The sequence below is a fragment of the Notamacropus eugenii genome, chromosome 7 (assembly GCF_028372415.1).
Source record: "Notamacropus eugenii isolate mMacEug1 chromosome 7, mMacEug1.pri_v2, whole genome shotgun sequence".
Lineage (NCBI taxonomy): Eukaryota > Metazoa > Chordata > Mammalia > Diprotodontia > Macropodidae > Notamacropus > Notamacropus eugenii.
Window position 1 is genome coordinate 169785637 of NC_092878.1, and position 20888 is coordinate 169806524.

Genomic DNA, 20888 nt, shown 5'->3' on the forward strand with positions numbered 1-20888 from the left:
TGAAGCAAGTTTGGCTCTCTGTCCTGATGGATGTTTTAGTGTATCTCCCTCTCACCCCTTGTTTCTCTATATTCGAGGCAAAGAATAAGATGCAGGAAATATTTAGGTAAAAGAAGCAAGCAGAGCATGTTAGTGTTTGCTGCCAGATGGGCACAGGGAGGGGAGAGAGCATCTTTGAAGCGTTGATTTTTCCCAGGTGGGGGACTTTCCTCGGTCTTTGAAGAAGTGAATTCTGCTCGTAGCTTTGGCCTGTGTCCCTGTGCCAAGGTGCCCACAGATGGCCCAGCTTGCTCTCCGTCTTGACTCTGACATGATTTCATATGCCTTTGTTTCTATTTTCACTTGATCTTATGACCTCAAATTCTTCCTCTATGGGTTCCCCAAGTCTCTGCCCATTTTGTGGTCTTCGATTCTTTCTTTCTCTGTCTCAGGATTGCAAAATTCCAAATGCCAGGGAGAAATGTCTCAGGGGGTTCTGAACCAACAGATATCCTGGACTGTGCGATTCAGAGGGACATTTCTTTTGGGTCCTGAAAGCCAAGTGCTTGGCAGGGGGCATGGCCCATAGGTTTCCTTGATAAATGTTTATTGATTATTATTTTGACTTTGGAGCAGTACTACATGTGAGTTCACAAAGGGACACACACAAGTCTTTTCAAGATAGGTCACTTGTTTTAGAAGTATATTTATTCTTGTTAATAGGGATTAAACTTGAGGGGGAAAGGTTCAGTTAGAGAAAATTGCTTAACATGAATGAGGGGATTACTGTCTATCATAACAGGCATGGAGCTGAAGGACTAGCTAGATTCAGGTCTTATTAAATAACATTAAGTAACATGTTTAAAAATAAATAACTGCTTATAAGCTGTGCTTTCTGCATGTTGAGTATCAGGAGAAAGTGAACAAATAAACCCACTCACTTGTTAAAGAATTAGGTTCTGTATTTGTAGGAGAATCTTTCTCACATGGCTAGCATGGAGGACAAAGAGACCAGTATCCAACGTCCCAATGGTTTATTAGATGGTGGGTGTGGTTCCCCAAACAATGGCGATGCTTTCCTCTCCTTGCCAGGTAATTTCAGCTAGTATTTCTTCTGTGAATTAAGGAGTGAACCCTAATCACTTTGGTTCTGGAGGATGATACATCCCAATGATGTATCACAGGATAGATGCACACCCTATTGAATTTAGGGGCAGAGAAACAAGAGTGGGAACCCTACTGCAGGCAGTAAATAGGTCTTGGGTGAATCTAGCCACCTGCCTCAGTTTCCTCATCTATAAAATGAGGATACTGGTACCTACCTCCTAGGGTGGTTGTGAGGAATCCAAAGAGACCACATGCTGCCCTATTAGCTCAGGATAATTTTACTCAGGGGAAAGTAGATATGGACCTAAGTGGGGTGGTGGCAGGAATAAATGGGAAATGTCACCAGCTCTCCATCTGGCCTCCCTGACTCCTCCCCTCTCCCTACCAGACTGACCTCCTTTGTGGTGGATCCCCCCAGAGATAACAGGTATGGTTGCTGCAGCGTATCTTATAGGAGTGTCAGGGATGGTCAAAGTATCGTGACTGGGCTGGGAAGACACACTGCTGAGGAGAGCTTCAGTGGATTGATGACCCTGCAAAGATGGCCTGGCATGGAGCAGTGGGGGCTGAGCCATGAAAATTGAGATCAGGGGGGTGTCCAAACTGGCTGCTGTACAATCCTGCCCTGCCCGAGACGTGTTTCCCTTCCCCACAGGCTCCCAAGGGAGTCCGAGAGAAATGAGCTATGCCCATTTACTCATGGATGAGGGCTGGAAGGGAGGGTTCTGTGTTTTGATTCCCTCTGATTTGTTCTGCTGATGATTCAATGCTTCCTGGTTGGTCTGACAGCCAGACTGCCCTGGCCCTCCCAGCCCTAAGGCCCAGGGCAGCAATGTGAGACCAGAGAAGACTGGAGCACCCACCAGCTTCCTTGTCTATCCGAGAGTGGTATCTCTCAGGAGAATGGTCATTTCCCCTTTCCTGCACCCCCTCCCACGCACACTGTACTTAGGAAATGGTCAAACATCTAAGAGGCCACCACATGAAAGGTGGACACCAGCAAGCCCAAGAGAATTACAGTCAAAAACCAGGGGCCTCTGGGTTGCCCAGAGCAAGGGACAGGCCAGTCCTGCTGCTCTCTGCCTGGTTGGGTCACACTTGACAGCAACACACATGACCAGAAGCACATCCCAGAATCCTGTAACCCAGTGAGGGCCATCAGGAGATGGAGGACTGGCAGTTATTTCATAAAATGGCCCTGGGGCAGTACTGGGGAGCACAGGGAGCTCTGCTTGGAAGCATGGGTGGGGCTTCATTCAAAGCAAAGAAAATGTCCTAATGACTAAAATGTTCCAAAAGGCGAATTGGCCGTTTCATGAGGTGTCCAGGGGCCCATCACTGCCCAGGCTCCATGATCCTTTCCTCTGGTGTGGCAGAATGGCTTCTTATGTATGTAGGCATTAGACCTCATGACCCAGGAGATTCTCTGAACCTAAGACCAAGGGGAGTCACATGTGAGGCAGGAAGCTGGGTGAGATCCATAGCTCTGTACAGCTCCCATGGCCTGGCCTTTGCTCGAAGTCCCCGGGTAGGAGTCCACTATCTCCCTTCCACTCAATTAGCTATAAAGGTTAGGAAGGTATTTCTCAACATACAACCTAAATCTGCCTCTTGACAAGTGTCCTTTCCCCTCCACAGGCTAATCCCACTTTTCGAGGCCAGCCCTTCAAACATTGGCAGCCCACCCAATGTCCACTTGCCCCCTACTTCCTCCCCATTAATGTCTCCTCTGAGGTTTGATGTGCTGAGTTGCTCCCAATGACTTCATGTTCTTTTCCAGCCCCTCTGCTCTCCTTAGGCAGGACATCAGCCACTCCTAAGAGGTGGAGCCCAGAGCTCAGCAGGAGAGCTGCAGTCCCCTCCCCAGACCTGGACATCGTTCCTCTTAGAGGAACCCAAAACGCCATCTGCTTTTTTGGGCTGCCAGAGTTCACCAAATGCTCCAGTTCTTTTTCAAATGACCACCTTGCCCCACCCCCTCACCTCTCTTGTGCTTAAAGGGTTTTCTTTTTAAAGCTCTTCCTCCATCCCTTGATTTCCAGAATTCTAGCTCTTAGTTCTCTCTCCCAGCTTGGGTCCCCTACCCTATGACAGGCTTACTGTAGATGCCTGTGGAGATAAATCTATAGAGGGCACACCCAAGGAGACACTGGCTTCAGCCTGGACCCTAAGGGCATCCTGAAGTTGGGGAGGCCCTGATCTCTACCAAGTCCTAGGGTGTGAGTCACAGCGGTGGCGCTGACAAGGTGGTCCATTTGGGGACATCCTCGACCACCCAGGCCCCTCCACCATACCTTGATCCCCCCCAAAGAAAACACTGTTTGTGAGAGCTCAATGACTTTATCACAGCCACAGGACTAATTCATACACACAGAACACAGATTTCATGCATATAGCGTGTGTCTGGGACACTGGCAAGAACACTGACACCAATTACATTTGGGTTTCTTTGACCAACTGCTGAACTCAGTAACACTGTGAATTTCATTCCAATCCCGTACCATGTACTAGAAATAAATAATGCCCTTGAACGGCTGTCTAGCATGTCTCTAAAGGTAGGGTTTACTTTCGTCGTCTTTCCAAAAATTAAATGGTCTATTATTTTCACAATTAATTATGGACAAGATGAGCCTAACTTATCACAGCTACTGGTGGAACCACCCAAATTCTAAAGAACATCATGTTGAATCAGGGAGAGTTCATCTTCCTGGTAAACATTCATCTTGGGCAAATCCTGCAGGATTTCACTTAATTAAAAAGCTGCAAAAGAGAGAAAAATATGAAATGCTGCAAATCATGACAGTCTTATCCCCAAATTCCAGAATAAATAAGGCTTTTCAAACTTACTCCATATTAAACATCTCCCCCCAAAATGGCAAAACATTCAATTATAAAAGTATTTAGGACATAACAGAAGGCAACTGTAGAGAAGAAATGACATTGGAAAGTTAAAGCTGAGCTGTTCGATTCAGTGCCAAATTCTTTCAACTGGCCCTGGTCAGGTAAACATGGAGGGGAAGGTCGGCTGGTCAGAAGGAAGCTGATCAGGTTCCTGAGGTCAATGCCTAGAGGTCACTGATGGGAATGGGATGGGGAGGTTTGGCCAGCAGGTGGAAAGGCCCCTGGCAGGTGGAGAGGACCCAGGCAAGCTCATGCAATTGGGGAAGGCCCCCCTGAACAGGCCTCATTAGGAATGAACATGCATTTTAAGGGGCACAAAATCTCACTCTATGGCCTGTAGCTATTTCTTCTGTGACGCGCTAGCCAAGGCTAAGGGCCCACGGTAGCTAGTAGCACCCTACGGCCTGGACATCCAGCTTGGCGCAACTTCTGGTCTGGAGTCACCCAGAGCCTAGCCTCTCCATATGGATACAGACACAGAACATCCCGAACTCAATTCAATTCAACACACACGAGGGCCTGCTAGAGGAATGTCCAGCCCGGTGATGGGAATATTTGGCCAATTTTTGCACTGGCAGAAGTCAAAGGAGAAGGTAACGTTCGTGAATTCTCAATTCACTCACAAAGGACGTGTACATACTTAAATCAGATTTTCTGAATTTATGAACTACTGAAAACAAATTTATGGGAAGGCTGACTCATTTTCCTGTTTGGGGTATATAGCTTTCTGGCAAACTATAAAAGCCAGGTAAATCCCACAAAAGAAAACCTAACAAAGAAGAGCCAACCTGAACTCAGTTTCCTAGCTATGTCTGAGTACTCCTTTTTCAAAGGTTCAAAAATTAAATTGGCAGAGATTAATTCATTAAAAATGAAAGACTAACACACCGTTTCACATCATTTATTCTAAATTTCCCCATCTGTAAGATGAATTTAGATGCAATGAGGGATTCTTAGCTAGAGGGACTGGCACCTTGCTTATGAAACATCTGGCAGAGGCATTTCAACATATTTGGTCTCAAAACTTTTTAATTCTATTTTACGCCTTTTAAACCATGATTCTGAGAAAGGGACTTCAAACTGCCCATGGGGATAAACATAGCAAAAAATGGTAAAGAACCCCTGCTTAAACCATCATTTCCATGTAAAGAAATGGATTCTATGCCCTTGAGACTTTCACTAATATCACATGCTGGTGATTTATGAGGGCATGGGGGTGGCCTTGGGTCTCTGGAATAAAGGCTCCCTGCCAGCACAGAGAGGCTGGGGGCACAGGCCCAGACTCCCTAATTTCAATCCTTTCGAGGTTGGCTCAAGTGCATTGAAAACACTGCCCAGAGAACTTTCCAAGTACAAGACCATCTCAAAGCTAGAAGAGCCTCATCATGGGAGTTGGTGGGTTGATGACCCCTTAGGGAAGCGAACTGGCTGCCTGGCCCTGCTGCAAGGCCTAGTGGAACAGATTATTTGCCCTCTTATTTGCAAGATTAACCATTATGATATGCATCTACCCGCTTCTGGGCACAGAAAGCTCCCACCCCCTTCTGGTTCCTTCAGTGCCAGGGAGAAAGTGGGCAGGTCCAGTTGTGCAAAGAGAGTGATTTAAAGTCCACCTCTTGGGTACAAATTGAGTCTCCAGTAAATCACTGGCCACTTGTTACTTAATCTGGGCCTGTTGGGCCCTGATTATTCCCTGCTGCTCAGCCCTTTAAAAGACCAGCAATGCCCTGCATTCATCCAGCTGTGTGCGGCCCAAAGGAAGGGTCCCAACTCAGAATTAGGCAAGACCTTATGGGAAACGATCTATTTCCACAGGGCTAAAACTCATCCCAGCTTTAAGTGATCAGAGTTGTGACCTAGCATGGTCAGGTGCAAAAGGTCAGAAACTTGTGTGAAGGCTGGATGAGCTGTTTCAGGGGAAGCCTATCAGAAATGAGAACATGAAGTTACGTGGCCAATGGATGGTGCAGGGGGAAGTCCAAAGTTGGGTCGAACAAACTGCTGTCTTCCTGTGGCCTTACCTGGGAGCTCTCTAACATAGAGGGTACCCCTTCCCCTCAAGAGGGGTGGGGTCCACTTTGGCCAAAGCACTGGATTCCTCTGAACCCTATTGTAATAAACTTTCTTTGGTACCTTTTTGTGTGTCAAGCGTGTTTCTAACAACCTGGAGTGAGTGACCTTGGCCACGTGACTTGCCTGGGACATTTTCCTCTTCCACAAAATGAGAAGGCTGGCCTTTGGGGTCCCTTTCAGCAACTCTGACCAAATGCTCCAAGAAAGGAACCTGCTGCTGACCGGTCCTTATGGGGGCCGGAGGGATCCAAGGCAAGAAGGCGAGAACAATCCCCCTCTCCACACCTTCCTCCTTGAGGATGTGGGAGAGTCCAATGAAGTAACCAAAGTTCCGCTCTCAGGTCACTTCCGTAGTATTCCTCCTCCCGTAACTCTTGCTCAACACACGTTTTTAGTTTGGCCTGTACCTTGTGATTCAATAGCATAGGGTGGGGGACACGGGGAGGGCCACGCTTCCTTGGAGGCAATGGTTCCAGCTTGTGGCCAACTTTGTTCACATTCTACAATCACTAACCATCCAAGGTGTGTTCTGATGTGGGTCTGTTCCATACTGATGATACACTATCACTCCTTTCTGTTCATACTGGCCTGCAATGGGTCCTTCTCCATATTTACCTGTCTAATCACTCTGACAGACACGCTCTAATGGTGTAACTAGAGGCTCTCCCAGAGTTGGGCTTCTAGTATTTCCTATTGTAACTCATAAAAACGCATGAAATACCTGAATGTCACACGAGTCCAGTGAAAATGGGACTTATTTGGAAAGTGCATCTAGTTCTGTGCAATCGTGCTCATGGCACTTCTTGGACCGGGCAGCGAGGGGAGGGTGGGGTGTCCTGGCTCGCTTTTCCAGGCCTCTTGGCTAACCGAGCTCTGCTCCCTCTTGTTTTCTGGCCAAGGATCTTTCCTGGTTTTCCTCCAGTCCCACCATCATCTCTCAGGCCTGAACTGGCCCCTCTGTGACTACTCCTCAGGGCTCCAAGGCCCCCCATTAGCAGGGAGGGAGGGGGGTGGAGAAGCCTCACTTGCCTGGGGCAGCCCCCAGCCACTTTGGAGAGCTGTCTCTTCAGAAAGGTTCCCTTACTGTACCTTTTAAAAATGTCTATCATCTTTCCCCTCCATTCAACTCAAGAAACAGTGAAGCAGCTACTCTGTGCCAAGGACCCGGAGAGGGGCTGGGTAAACAAAAGGAAGTCTAGACCTGTACCTAAGACTCCTCCAGGGCTGGCTCCCCAATCCTGAGGCACAGAAAACAGCTGGATGTGAAGGTAAGGGACAAGGTAAATCCAGGGGGATGGTACTAACAACCAGGGCAACAACACAGGCCCTCCCAGAGGGGGTGTCCTGGAGGACAGCCAAGGCCTCAAGGCAGCAGTGCTGAGGCTGGGCCAATTCAGAGAAGAGCTAAGGGTGGCACTGGGAACTAAGGCTGCTAAGGGAGGCTGAAGGCAGATATAGAAGGCCAGAATCATCCAGAGACAATAGGAAGCCAGGGGGCTTCTTGGAGCAGGGGAGTGACATGTCCATGATGGATGGAGAGGGAGCCCAGAGAGGTCACTGCCACGGGGTGGTGTCCACACTCCCCAGGTTGGATGTGGTCAAGGCCTGCCACTGGAGGTTAGAGACCCTCAGCATTTGCTATCTTGTCCCCAGCTCTGCATCCCCCTGTGGCTCCCCATGGCCATGGTCCCACCCTCCTGTCCCTGCCACCATCCTCTTCTGGGGCTTCCCCTTTCAGGGCCTAATGCCCAGGTATCACATGCACTGGTCCTCAGGTCACTTCTGCTGTTCTCTCTAGGATGAACAGCCAACTCTGTTCATCATACGTGCTGCCTTCGGCTCACAGGCCCTCCTAGAGGACCCCCAGATCCTCAGGCTCCTCAGACCCTATGATCAATGCCTTCCCTCCCTCCTGACCAGATCCTCTAAGTCAGCTCCTCTTGGTCCACCCCCCTTCCCCCCACAGCCACCATCCTCCAGGACCTTACCTTCCCCCCTCATCACTGGCCCAAGTCAGCAACCCTGGTCTGGTGTCCCTTTCCTCCTTCCAACCTTGACCCTCCAGTTATGTGGTTCAACATGACTTCCCTCTCCCCTGGAACATCTCGCCTCCCAAGCCCCACCCCCAATCCCTGGTTTACCCCTAGCCAAACTCCAGTCTTGGGTTCCAATAGATTCACAGGGCTCAGGAAAAAAGATAACACCGATACTCCACTGCATGTACCTTCCCCTCTTGTGAACATTTGTGTTTGTCCCAGCCCAGACATCCCAGGGACCCCTTCCCATGGGCAGAGGGGCCCACACAACCTTGTCTGGCCCCCTTGGTAATGCCAATGCTCAGACACTCTCCTGGTCTTGGACAAGAGGGAGCATGTGTAGATGAGTGGCTGGGGTGTGGCTTCGATGGACTTCACTTTTTGTTTTGATACCCCCACACTCCAGAGAGCCAGAGATCTCCCAATGGAATGAAGCTTTTCTGTCCAGTTTCTCAGTTCCCAAACAGAACCAGACAGATCCTCGGTTTCTCCACAGCTCTCTTTGCACCCCTCTTATTCATGCCCTGTCAATGGGGGTCAGAGAGAATGACCCAACCCCTGGACAATACTTCAAAAATCAAGAGGCACAAATGAGGCCAGGCTGATCTAAGAGAACCGAGGCCTGATATTCTGCTCTGCCTGCATGGTCTGAAGAGAATCTCTACTGCTGTGAATGTCTGGAGGCCTCTTTGGGGCAGTGAGTGAAGAGGGCCTCCGGACCCAAGCAGGCTGGGCACACTGACAGGAGCTTCCAAGCCTCCCCAGTCCTCCAGCTCCTACACTGGTTCTTCTGGACAACTGGTGGCAGGTACTGTCCTCCTCATGGGGTCTGTGCGTCCCTGGAGGATGGAGCATCTCTAGGCAGCCCTGGCCAGCACTGGACATGGTCAGGACATGAGGAGTCTCTGGGAGGGACTGGGTGTCCCTTAAAGTGCCACCCTGGGAAGGCTCTCCGAATGCCAACAACTGGGACATGAGAGGGTACAAGGGCTTTGCTCTGACCTGATAAGTAATAGGCAAAAAGCCCTCCTATCCCCTCACAATCCTACTGACAGAATCAAGAAGAAAGTCACAAGGCTTTCAAACCTGGCAGGCTCTTGCAGGTGATCCTTTTAGCAGCCTGAATTAAGGTAAATAAATGTGATGAGGCGCTACTCACCTAGGGGCCAGGCACAGGGCTAGGCGCTGGAGAAACAAAATACAGAAATGAAAGGGGCTGACCATCTGGAGGAGTGGGGGGCTATACTGCCCCCCAGGAAGGGTGTGAGAGAGAGGGCAGGGCTGGGAGGCGGGGGCCGTGCGGCAGGGGGCAGGTACTTGAGCTGTGATCTGGATGAAAACAGGAGTGCCACAGGAGCAGGGGGAGGCGGGGACATGCTCTGGGCATGGGGACACCGAGGCACGAGATGATGTCTGAACCTCACGAGAGTCAACATGAGGAGCATGGAGAGTGTGTCTGACAGCAGGGGCAGGGAGGGTCCGAGGCACTCAAGGCTGCGAGAGGATGCTCTATGCTATGCCTGACGTGCTTCCCAGGCAGCGGAAGGACCCTTGGGTGTACGTTGGCAGCTGTAAGGAGGATGGATGGAAGCGGGGAGACTCAGAGGTGGCCACAGCCACAGTCTTGGCAAGAGGTGATCAGGGCTGTGTGAACATGAGGAGACAAAGAAGGCAGAGCTGGTTGGCCTGGGCACCTCACTGGGCATGAGGCCCAGGAAAAAAGGGTTCCTCAGGGACCCCTAAATGAAAAACTGAATGGATGGATGAGTGCAGGTGAAAAGGAAGGGCTCTGTTCTAGACAGAGACAGGAGAGAAAGTGGGATGTCTTAGGGACATCTGGGGGAACTGTCCAGCAGGCCTTTGGGAAAGCGAAGGGCACTGGAGGGGGAAAATGAGGCCCTGAGGAGGGCCTGCTCATGCCATCTGTCTCCTGTCCTAGGCCTCCTTACACACTACAAGACCACAGGGAAATGGGTAATGAAGATTGGTGTGGTTTGAGTCAAAGCTTGGCATCAGAAAAGCAAGTAGTGAGGACCTTCAGAGTCTCCAGGAAAAGGGCTTTGAGTTGGGCACCTCATGCTCCAAGCTCACCATTTGCAAGAGAAAAGTTCTCACTCAATACCTCTGCACTAGGGTCAGCACAAAAATAAATGGGCTGATTCTGAAAGAGTCTGGAGAATGCCCAAGTTTACTAATGCCTCGATTCCCTCTACTATACCCAGAAGACTCCATGCTTCCAACTTTCCTAGGGGCACACATGCAGTGTCTGGTCCTGAATGTCTGCTCCCATCTGGGTCGGTATCAACCTTGGGCTACCCTTAGGCATCTGTGTAGAGAGAGCAACACTAGAAAAACCAAGCCACCTCTGCCACAGGACCTCTGTGTACAAGCTCAAGCTCACTGTTTGCTATCAGTGCTAATGCCCGGGGGAGCGCCTGTGCCCCATGAGAGGGAGAGGCTGAAAGCTTCAACCCAAATGTCTTTGGCTCCTTTCAGGGGGTTTCTTTTAAAGATGCGTGGGCACAGAAGCCTTGGAGGGGCCCTTGGCCAAGTATAGGGAAGCGGCTAGGGGAGTCCCAACATTCCAATTCCATTTTCTGTGTGATTTGTTCCCAGCATTAACCCTGGAGCATCTGGAGATCATCAGGTCTAGACTGAAGTCACCTCAACAGCCTACCTTGCGCCCCTGGTCCCTTGGCTCTGCAGCTCTGAGGCCCCTCAGATAGAGCCTGCACTGCTGTCTTTCCTTTCCCACCGGGGCTGGTGACCTCGAAATCAGCCTGGACTGTTGGCCCTCCCTCTGCTTTCATGGGAAATTGTTCCCTTTTTCAGGTTGGCTGCATCTTCCACACAGACCCTGCCCTCGTCCAGGCTGGCTTCTCTCCTCCTAGATCCACTCTCCACACTGTCGCCACAACATCCCTTCTTATGATACTGATCATGCTCCTACCCTGCTCAACAAGTTCGGTGGTTTCCTATTGACAAGGACTTCATAGGATAAATCCTGTTAGACATGTAAAGCCCACTTTTTGAGGCTTCCTTTACACAACTCCCACAACACACTACACTCTCCAGGCCACCCAAATGAGTTCCTAGCTGCTCCCTGTCTGACACTCTGCTTTCTCCTCCTCCACTTGCCTTCCCGAGGGGCTCCTGACAGAAGCACCTTGACCTGTGTTCACCCTTGACCCCCATGGGAGAGGCTACCTCCCAAAAGGCCTTGACATCTACTTGGTATGGACTCAGTCAGTCAAAGGTGAGCATCTGGGCTCTTGGCACTGACCCCTCATGGAGGCTCAAGGAGGCTGGGCCTGGGGGAGTCTGGCTGCTGCACCTCTGAGCTGAACACAGCACCTCACACATGTTCCTAAGTGCTTGTTTCACTGAACTGGAGAGAAGACCATGAGGAGAGATGCTCAGAAATGAGACAAAATCCACTGAAAGAGACAGGAATTGGAATACCCTGGGTGTGAGCATGAGGCCCAGGAAGGGGGAGGGGATCACAGAGACCATCTGGGCTGAGAGCGATGGAGCAGAGAGCCTGCCTCTGGAAAGTCAGGCTTCACCTGAGGGGGACCAGACCAATCACGGCCAAGGCCAAGGGGGCCTTGCTGCAGGGAGACGGCCTGTAATACACCCCTGGGGGGTGTATTACATGGGGCAAATCCCGGGGAGGCGCAAAGAGGAGCGAAGGACATGGTGGTGCTAGAGCACCTAAGGGATGGGGGCTTTGAGGAGCTCCTACCTCCGCCTGGATCTGCAGAGCAGTAATAGCTTCTAGACTTTCTCTGATGATCATCTCACACTCGTATACATGGAGGAAGGAAGGGGGAGGGGCTGGGTCCTACTCCTGATTTGGACCTTGTAGTTTGGTCTTCTCATGCATGATCATGAGACAAGCAGGAGTTGTCGTCCCACAAGCACCCTAGATTTGGGGGAAGCCAACTGTGAAGCAGTCAGGGAAAGGAGGGAGGGTCCTAGGGTCTAAAATTCTGCAGCAGGGCAGCATGGGGGTGACACCGTTAAGCACGGATGGACAGACGAACGGATGGCGTTCTGGAGAAACCAAGGGAGGAAGGAGGAAGGCGCCTGACAAACTTCTCATGAGATACAGTCAGCAAATGGGGAAATGGGGAGGCAGGGTAAGAGAAGCTTCCATGACACCATGATGGGTCTGGACGTGGTCCCAAGGAATGCTGCACCTGCCAGCCCAGACTTCGCCCTGGGCCTCCACAGGTCAGCTTCAGGAGGGTTAGGACCTTTATGCTACTTTCCATGCCCCCGCACTGTCTTTCTCTGATTGTGTGTGATTCAGTCTTTGCCTGGGGGTACACACACTACCACTCCAGGCCCCCAAAAGAAGTGTTTGAGGGCAGTGCTGATGTCTTTGTGGTCTTTTCATCTCTAGAGCCTGGGAGAAGGTCCTGCATGTAATGTGGCAGACTGGTCTTCAGAGACCCACAGATGCAGAGATCTGTGTGTGTGCATGCATGCATGCACGTGTGTGTGTATGGGCACCTGTGTGTGCACGTGCCTATACACTTCTAGATGGGTGGCTAAGTGGGCAGACACATAAATGGATGGATGATCATATATTTTTAAAAGTACTGTTCTGCCACTTTCTGACTTTGCTCCTAGCCAGCATCAAGACTAGAAACTCAACCAACTCTGCTGGGGTGACATGGGCAGGATGGGGATGGGCATGGGATTTCCCAGGGCCCTCGAATCTGTCCCCAGTTGTGAACACCACCATCTCCGGACAATTCTCTGAGACTGGAAATTCTGGTGGCCCTTGAGAAGCCACCTTTCAGGACTTGTGGTTTTGATATCTCAGTTTACTAGATATGCTTTTCTGCCCAGTTCTATCCTTATCACATCAAAGCACTTAAGCAAAGCCGACAGACACAGTAGCTCCCAGAGCACGTGTTGTTCTGCACCCAGAGGCCTTCACCTCAAACAAAGGGGTGGGGCATTTTTCTGCCCTGCTGGGGTAGATGGGCCTTAGGTGAATGTAACAACCTGGCTCAGCCAGGAATCCCTGGGATACCCAGTACCCTGTCCCAGTGTCTTCTCATGGCACTGAGGCCTCGGCCTCAGCCTCAGCTGACCCTCCACACCCTCCAAGCCACTTGACTTTCCTTCTTCCTTGGCCCTCAACCTTTAACTCCCTCACTGAGTCATGTCTACATTCCCAGAACTCATTCCCTTTCCTCAAGTACCCCTCCTGCTCCTGCCTATCACTGGCAGGACACCACCACCCTCCTGGTGCCTTTGGCTCCCAACCAGGAGCTTTCCTGCCTCCACACCAGCCCTCCTTCTGTCCTTCACCCTATCTCCGTCTTTTTCTCTCCCTTGCTCTCAACATCTACTGAGCTCAATTCAGAGGCTCGCTACCAAAATTCATGCCAATCACATGGAAAGGAGCTGCTGTCCTCACTGGTGGCTGGAGTCAAACTGAAGAAATCACAGATTGTAAAACACTAAGCCACGGCTCCCTACAGATCAAAAGCAGTGCTTCTGGTGGGTGTGCACGTGTGTCCTTGTGCGCACCCCGGAGTCTCTCTGAGAGGTGATCTGCAGGCAGAGGCTCAGTGCCAGGGTGGGCTGGGGCAGGGCATTTGTACCGTCCATAACACCCAGTACATGCGCTTGCTGAGCAGGCCTGAGTGAGGCTGACTCGGCATTGGGACAAGGGATTCTGCATGTTTCGATATAGGCACCCACCCTTCAAAGCAAAGCAATGGTCCTGGCAGAGGGAGGGCGGTGTGCGCGAGGCTCACCTGTAAGGGTATCCATGGTACTTGGAGCGGAAGATGGACAGCAGGAAGCTGAAGAAGAACACCACCAGGCCCAGGCCCACCAGGCAGATGACTGGGGAGAGAGAGGGACAGAGGGGAGGTGGGCGGAGGTGGGGGTGGCTGGAGGCCAGCCCCCTCTCCAAAGAGAACCCAATGGCAGAATCCATGCAGCTGCCCTAGAAGCCCCTCCTCTGGGCACACAAGGACGCCTGAAGCTCTGACTCGCTCTCCTTGGTTCTGCTGCCCACCCTGAAGGGACAGAGAGGGGTCAGGCCAGATCTCTGTGATATGCCCCATTCCCTTCTTTGTGGCAGGGATGCTGGCCTCCTGGCTGGTCCCTGTGTGGAGCCCCGCCAGTTCTTGACCCTAGGCCCAAGATGACCTCCCATATCCATTGTCCATTGCTCGTGGCCGGCATAGGGTTCTCCCCAGACTGTGCGCTCCTGGAGGGCAAGGGCTGTGCTGTGCTGTAGCCAGTGTCCAGCAGAGTGACTGGTACACAGAAGGCACTAAATAAATGCTTCTTCCCTGAAAGACTCCTTGCAGTGCCCCAGTGAGCTGCCTACTGACTCATTACCACTTCAGCTGGGCAGCAAGTCATTCTGATTCCCCAACCTCAGGTGAGCAGGCAGGGCAGGGTCACAATTTCCCAGGAGCCTCTAGCTAAGCTGCAATCCCACAGGACGCAGGCTCTCTCTCAAGACCCTGGTCCAGTATCGATAGGGCCTCCTTGCTCATGCCTATGCTCTTAGCACCTGTTCCTGCAAATGGGAAAACTGAGGGAAGGTGCTCTCACAGGCTCTGTCACAGGTGTACTGGCCCTTGGCCACTCTCCCCCGCCCCTGCCTTGAGCTCCAGTCAAGTCTACAGGCCGTCACTTACTTCTTCTCTTGCCTACATCCCCTTTGGAGGTGGCGGCTTCATTGAGGAGGACCATCCCCATGGTGATGGCAGCATCTAGAGCCGTTGTCAAGGAAACCGCAGAAAAGCAGAGACCCAGAAAAGCCACAGGACATACGTCTCACTGACTTCCTGCCAGCCACAGACCCAGAATGGGAGACACTGCCGTATCAGACATGCGCACACACGTGTTTACACACACCACACACACATGTGGGCACACACATACCACACCCACCCACACCTACATGCTATGCATGCACACTCACACATACACATGGAACAGCCAATCCCTTGTTCATCAGATGATCTGGATCTGTTTGGACATCAGGGGTGTCATGGATCCCTGCAGCCCATGGAACCCTTCTCAAAACCATGCTTCAGGATATATAACAGAGGAGATTATGAAGGAAACCCTCCAGGCTAAAACACGGGCCTCAAAAACATCAATCGAAAAGGGACCTGTATCCTGGCCTCCAGGGTGTGGCCCCCCGCTGTGCGCACCCATACTCTCCCTACCTCAGAGTGTAGATGGGAGGGGCTACATCCGGGTTTCCAAGGCTTGTGGCCAATGATCCCCTTAAAAAGAAATCTCCTGATTAACCAGCAAAGGGATAGCCATGTTCCCAAGGGCCTGGGAAATAAACACCCAGTGGGGGAGAGCACAGGGACACACATCTGAACAACACAACTGGGCAGACATTGGTAGCTGGGGGAAGCAGGAAAGCTTCATGGACAGAGGAGTGCCTGACACAGCCTAGAGGGAAACCAGACTAAGAGGTGGAAAGGACGAGGGAGGGCATCCCAGGTATGGGCACCACCAGTGCAAAGACATGTAGGTGGCAGATGGAGGGCTTGGTCCCCAGCATTCACCACAGGGAAGCACTGACAAGAAGAAGGAAGGAAAGGTTGGGGCCACTCTGTGAGGGGCTCTAAAGGCCAGGGTTTCTACTGGATCCTGGAGGTAAGGAGCTGCCAGAGTCTGCTGGGCAGGGGAGCATGGGGCCGACATGAGGCAAAGGTGTGGACAGGCGAAACAAGGAGGGGAAGCTGGGGGGCCTGGCACTGCTCCAGGACAGAGCTGATGGGTGCCGAGAGCCTGGACATGGGCAGAGATAGGGAGCTATCATGGAGGTGGAAGTGTGTGGAGTTAAGAAGAAAGCCAACAGTACAAGCCTGCTGAACAAAGCAAGGGAGTGTTTGCAGAAAAAGAATGCGATGGGTCTAAGATGTCTCTGGGATATGCTATCTGGAATGCCCAGGGGGCAGCTGGAAATGCAGTTCTTGAGCTGGTGAGAGCTGGGGGCTAGGCACAGAGACCTGAAAGCCAGCTGGAATGAATGACCACACCCAGGAGGTTGGAAGGGGTTTGACTGAGAGGCCTGGGAGAAGCCAAGGGGGGCAGAAGGCAAAGGATGATGTAGCAGAGGGCTCGGTGCAAGGCACTGTGCTAAGAACTGAAGACACATAGGCAAAGCCAGGCTCTGTCCTGAGAAGCTCCGTGTCCAAACGAGAGATGTTGTAAAGGGGAGGGAAGGCAGGTGCAGAGCATGAGCCATGGGGTTCTGTTGGGGGTGGGGGTTCAAGGAAAGCCTCCCCTAGAATGTGGGACTTTTAACAAGGACATAGAGGGAGCCAGGGAAGCCAGCAGGTTGAGGCCTGGACGAGAAGTGTTCAGGACAGTGGGTGTAAGAGCTGGGTGAGCCACGGCATCTGGCTGCCTGCAGGTCAGAGCAAACGTGACCAAGGCCCAGGAGGGAGGAAGGAGCCTCAGGGAAAGCAACAGAGCGATTGTGGGGGGACCGAAAAGGCACTGGAGAGAGGGCAGAAGGCAGCCAAGGAGGCACTATCAGAAGAAAGGCAGCTGGTTTATGGCAGAACAGTGGCTCACAGTGGCTCCAGAGGGCACAGAGGAAAGAGGAGGCAAGGCCTGGAGATGGGCATCCTTACTGCCTCTTCTCAAGATCCCTGAGGATCTGGCCAGACTGCAGCCTCACGGAAGGCCAGCTCCCTGGCCTCCTCCCAAGGAAGAGCCCACCCAGACATCTACAACATCTACGGCATCTACGGATGGTGTCTGCATCTTGGTTCTGAGTCAGCAGTTGGCAGGGTGAGGAGTGGAGCTGGGGCATTTAGGAGACACCTACCATGTACCAGGCACCAGAGTTACAGACAAAAGGAGTCTGCTCTCGAGTCACTTCCCATTGACGGAGGAAGGGCAGGGACCAGGACACAGTCCAAGCACTGAGAGTGTTGGGAAAGGACAGAGAATGCCCCGAGGGTGGGGCAGCAGGCACCAGGACAGGGACCAGGGAGCCAAGTGGGAGGCCAGGAGCTTCCTGGAGTTGGGAAGGAGCTCCCAATCTGACCAATGAGTCAGAGATGCACCTGGCACTAGGGCCAGGCCAGAGAGGGCAGTCAGGGGCACCATGTCATCTAGGGGAGCCGGAGACAACAGGAACTTAAAAGGGAGTTCTGTTCAAAAGAGTTTCAGAGGGCACAGTGCAAAGAATAAGCGTTTAAGTGTCTGCTGGGGGCTGGTCCTCCAAACACCTATTTTACCTATGAAGAAACTGAGGCAGGCAAAAGCGAAGGGACTCCCTGGGGTCTCCCAGGTGGGATGCGTCCAGACTCCAGGCCCAGTGGCCTCAGAAGAGGTGGGACAACCTGAGGTCACTGTGGGGTCGGAGTGGAGGTTGATGGCAAGGAGAAGCTAGAAATACCACCCTGCTGGGCTCCTCTTCAGCTCCTACCTGGCTCCCTCCTGCCCCTCAGCCCCGTGCAGGGCCTTTCTCTTCCTTCTCTTCTATCGTTCTCGTCCTTCAGCCTTTCATTTTCTCTTCAATCTCTCCCAGGCCCCAGCCCTCCACAAATTAATCTGGCGTCTTCTCAGACTCTTCAGACTGCTCCTGTTCCTCCTTGAAAATGTCTTCAGAAGCTGGGATATTTAGGAAATCTCCTGGAGCAGGCCTCATGGTCCCTTGGAGATGGCCTGAAAAAAGGGTCTACGCCCCTAACCTCTGTTAGGGAACTGCCCAAAACTTCTCTACTTCCCCATCCTCCTTTCCTAAGCAAAGAATCTCTCAGTTGAAATCGTTGGTTTAAAAATAATCATTAGCATTAGGACAGAAATACTGGTAGCGCCCCCAGGGTCTAACTGGCTGCAGGTCATGGGCAGCTACAAATGGTCCAAGAGCTTCACTTCAGAATGTCTCCACTAAGCTTATCAATCACTTCCCTGCCACGTAAAGAAATAAAAATGCAGGCCCGTGCCAATCCACCTCAAACAGAGCTCTCATCCTGCTCCTGGAGATGCTCCTCTCATCTGCACAGGCAGAGGCTCTGGACATCCTGCCCCAGTGATGACACACAGCGATGACACACAGATCCAAGATCAACATACAGTATCCCTCTCACGGCACAGCGAAGAGGTCTGTTTTCTGATAATGAGAGGAAAGGGGCTTGTTGATTTAAAGATAAGTGATACTAGATGCTAAAAGAGCACTAGACCCCTATGGAAAGACGGGAAGTGATGGGCTTGGCAGATCACTCCCACTTGTGCACTGGACATCCACAGAAGGAGCACATTAAAGGAAACGAGAATGACCAGCCTGACAGAACCCATCTCCAGGAGCAGGAGTGCAAGCCCACTTTCTACATCCCGCCTCCCATGCCTTTCTAAATGTGCATGAGTGCACGGGTCTGCTTGGACATGACTGTGGGTGGCTTTGGAGGGTCTTCTGGGAGAACTGTGATCTTGAGCACAATCGAATCACCATGGAGCAGCCAGAGGCTGGGCCTGGAGTCAGGAAGACCTGAGTTCAAATCCAGCCTCACACACTGACTAGCCATGATCCTGGACAAGTCACTGGCCTGTCTGCCTCAGTTTCCTCAACTGTCAAATGAAGGTAATAATAGCTCCCAGGAAGCCAGACTGCTGTGAGGATCAGACAAGACAGCGTTTGTAGAGGGTCCAAAGCAGACATCATGCAAAGGCTGTTTTCTCGGCTCCTGCCCAGACAAGTGCTGCTTCTGTTCCGTCACTGCATTTTCTCAGCAGCATAGCTGAAGGAGGAAGAGAGGGGCGTGGAGGGAGGGGGTGGGCGAACAGGATGGACAAATCATCAACCTCCGCTCAAGGGGCTCTCAGTTCCTCCTCGCTGCGGGCTGCAGGGGTGATCATTAACCCTCACTCACCAATGAGCGAACTGGAGCACGGTTCTCCTCCTAGGTCAGGTGGCCCAGCCCCAAACAGTCTGGCTGCAAGGCAGGTTGGGAGCCCTGTGGCTCCCCCCGGGCAGGCTCCCCTCTTTGGCCTGTCTTTCCTCCCCAATCCATAGCTTAAAGGATACTTAGCAAGAGAATGATGTGTGATTCAGCCACAAACTGGGCCTGGCTGCTCCCGTGGATGTAACTCTGCAAAAGGAGAAAGAGAAGACAAGTGGGTTAGATCAGGGGAAAACTCAGGGGAGCCCTCCTGGAGCACAGAGACCCCTCTGAGAGTGCCCCCTGGAAGAAGCACGTGGTTAGGAGCCCTAACAGGGGGGGATCACCATCTATGAGAATAAACAGCCACTTACAGTTCATTATAGCACCCTAGCCCATCAGATGTAGACAGCCAGGGGAGAATTCAGCTCACCCCACTTTGGTGGCCAGCAGGAAGGAGCTAAGAGAAGGTTTGACTCCACTGCTTTACCCTGTGGATAAACGGTTCAACAACATTCCTTTGCCACTTTGGCCAGCTGCTCCTGGGGTTCATTCGCTGCATCAGTTCTAGTGCTTTAACCAGGAGCTGAGAGGCCTGGCAGCTCCCACTCAACTAGGTACAGCCAGCCCAGCCTGGCCCAACTCTGGGTCTGTTCCTCGCCCCTCAGTCCTGCCAACTGGAGTCCCAGCCTCCCTTTAGAACCTAGCTCAGGGGAGGACTCCTCAGGAAGCCTTCCTGGTTCCCCCTGGTCATCTTGCTTACTCCAAAGTCTCTCTTCTCTTGAAAGTGTATGGAATTGGTCATTCATCCATGTCAATGCTGTGACTGCCACAGAAACATTAGCTCCTTGGGGGGACAACTGGTCTCCACTTGTAATACATTTAGCAGCCAGGGCAGGGCCTCGCACATGAATGGCTACTTCCTGCTCTTAACTCCACAATGCACAATCATTTTAAAACAAGGAAGAAAGAGGAAATCCCATGCTTCAGAAACAGACAAGGGTTTATGACATTTCCCTCTAAGTTTAAGGGAGACGTGTAACAGAGTCATCATCACTCAGCTTCTAAACCCCCTTTAGCAATGATCATTCTGCTGTGAGTCCAGGGTCAGCAGGCAGCGAACAGGTAGAGAGCAAGAAGACTGGATGGTTACAAGGCAGAGAACACACAGGCCAGAGGGGCGCACAGCAGGGACACAAGACTGTGCCACTGTGGAGTTCCGATGGCATCAACCCTAAGATGCCAAGTGTCCACGGTCTCCAGAAGTGTCCATGGTCTGGGATTCCAGCTGATCTCCTGCCCCGTTTCCCCATCCAGGTGATTGCACTGGGTGCTGGGCAGGCCGATGACAGGCCTACTCAGTGAAGGCACAGGAAACAGAATGACAGATGCTGGCCCACCCACAGACTGCTGAAGAGCCATGGCATTTTCCTTCTACCATACTTTGAACGAACAAACTCTAGACTCTGAGATGAAAAACTAAATGAGAGGTCTCCCACTGTTCCAAACACCCTCAGGGTCTACCTTACAGCAAGTCCCAACAAGCTACAAAAATAAAAATGAAAAAAAAAGGCTGGGAGGCTGGCACTGACGTAAGACACATCAGATCCCAAACTCCCAAAAAGCACTCGCCTACATTTCAGAAATGTAGGCAAGGAAGTGCTGTCTGTCAAACACCCTGCAAAGCATAAAGCCAGATCATCATTGCCTTAAATATGAAAACTACAAACTGAAGAGCAAATCTTCAAGATTTACAGATCACAAATGGCCCTGAGCAGTCACTGAATCTCTCAGTGCCCATACAAGGGTCTGCCGGGAAGTGACCCATCATGGTGGGTGGAGGGTGGTCCCTAGCAATGCTCTCTCACAAATTCACTAGCAAGTTTTG

At 51.8% G+C, this 20888-nt stretch overlaps 1 protein-coding gene across 3 annotated transcripts in view; it reads right to left on the reverse strand.

Annotated features, from left to right (window-relative positions):
- Positions 1-3406: 3406 nt before the first annotated feature.
- The window catches only part of TUSC3 (tumor suppressor candidate 3), a 69036-nt gene continuing 51554 nt past the window's right edge, over positions 3407-20888 (reverse strand). For 2 of the 3 annotated variants that reach the window (XM_072625689.1, XM_072625687.1), the window contains exons 7-10: positions 19147-19210; positions 14777-14851; positions 13877-13967; positions 3407-3846 (exon numbers count right to left, since the gene is read on the reverse strand). In XM_072625689.1, the coding sequence (XP_072481790.1) occupies positions 3831-3846; positions 13877-13967; positions 14777-14851; positions 19147-19210 (246 nt within the window). In that variant the 3' untranslated portion in view covers positions 3407-3830. Of the gene's footprint in view, positions 3847-9255; positions 9282-13876; positions 13968-14776; positions 14852-19146; positions 19211-20888 lie in introns of all 3 variants that reach the window. The other variant, XM_072625688.1, reaches the window with a different exon arrangement.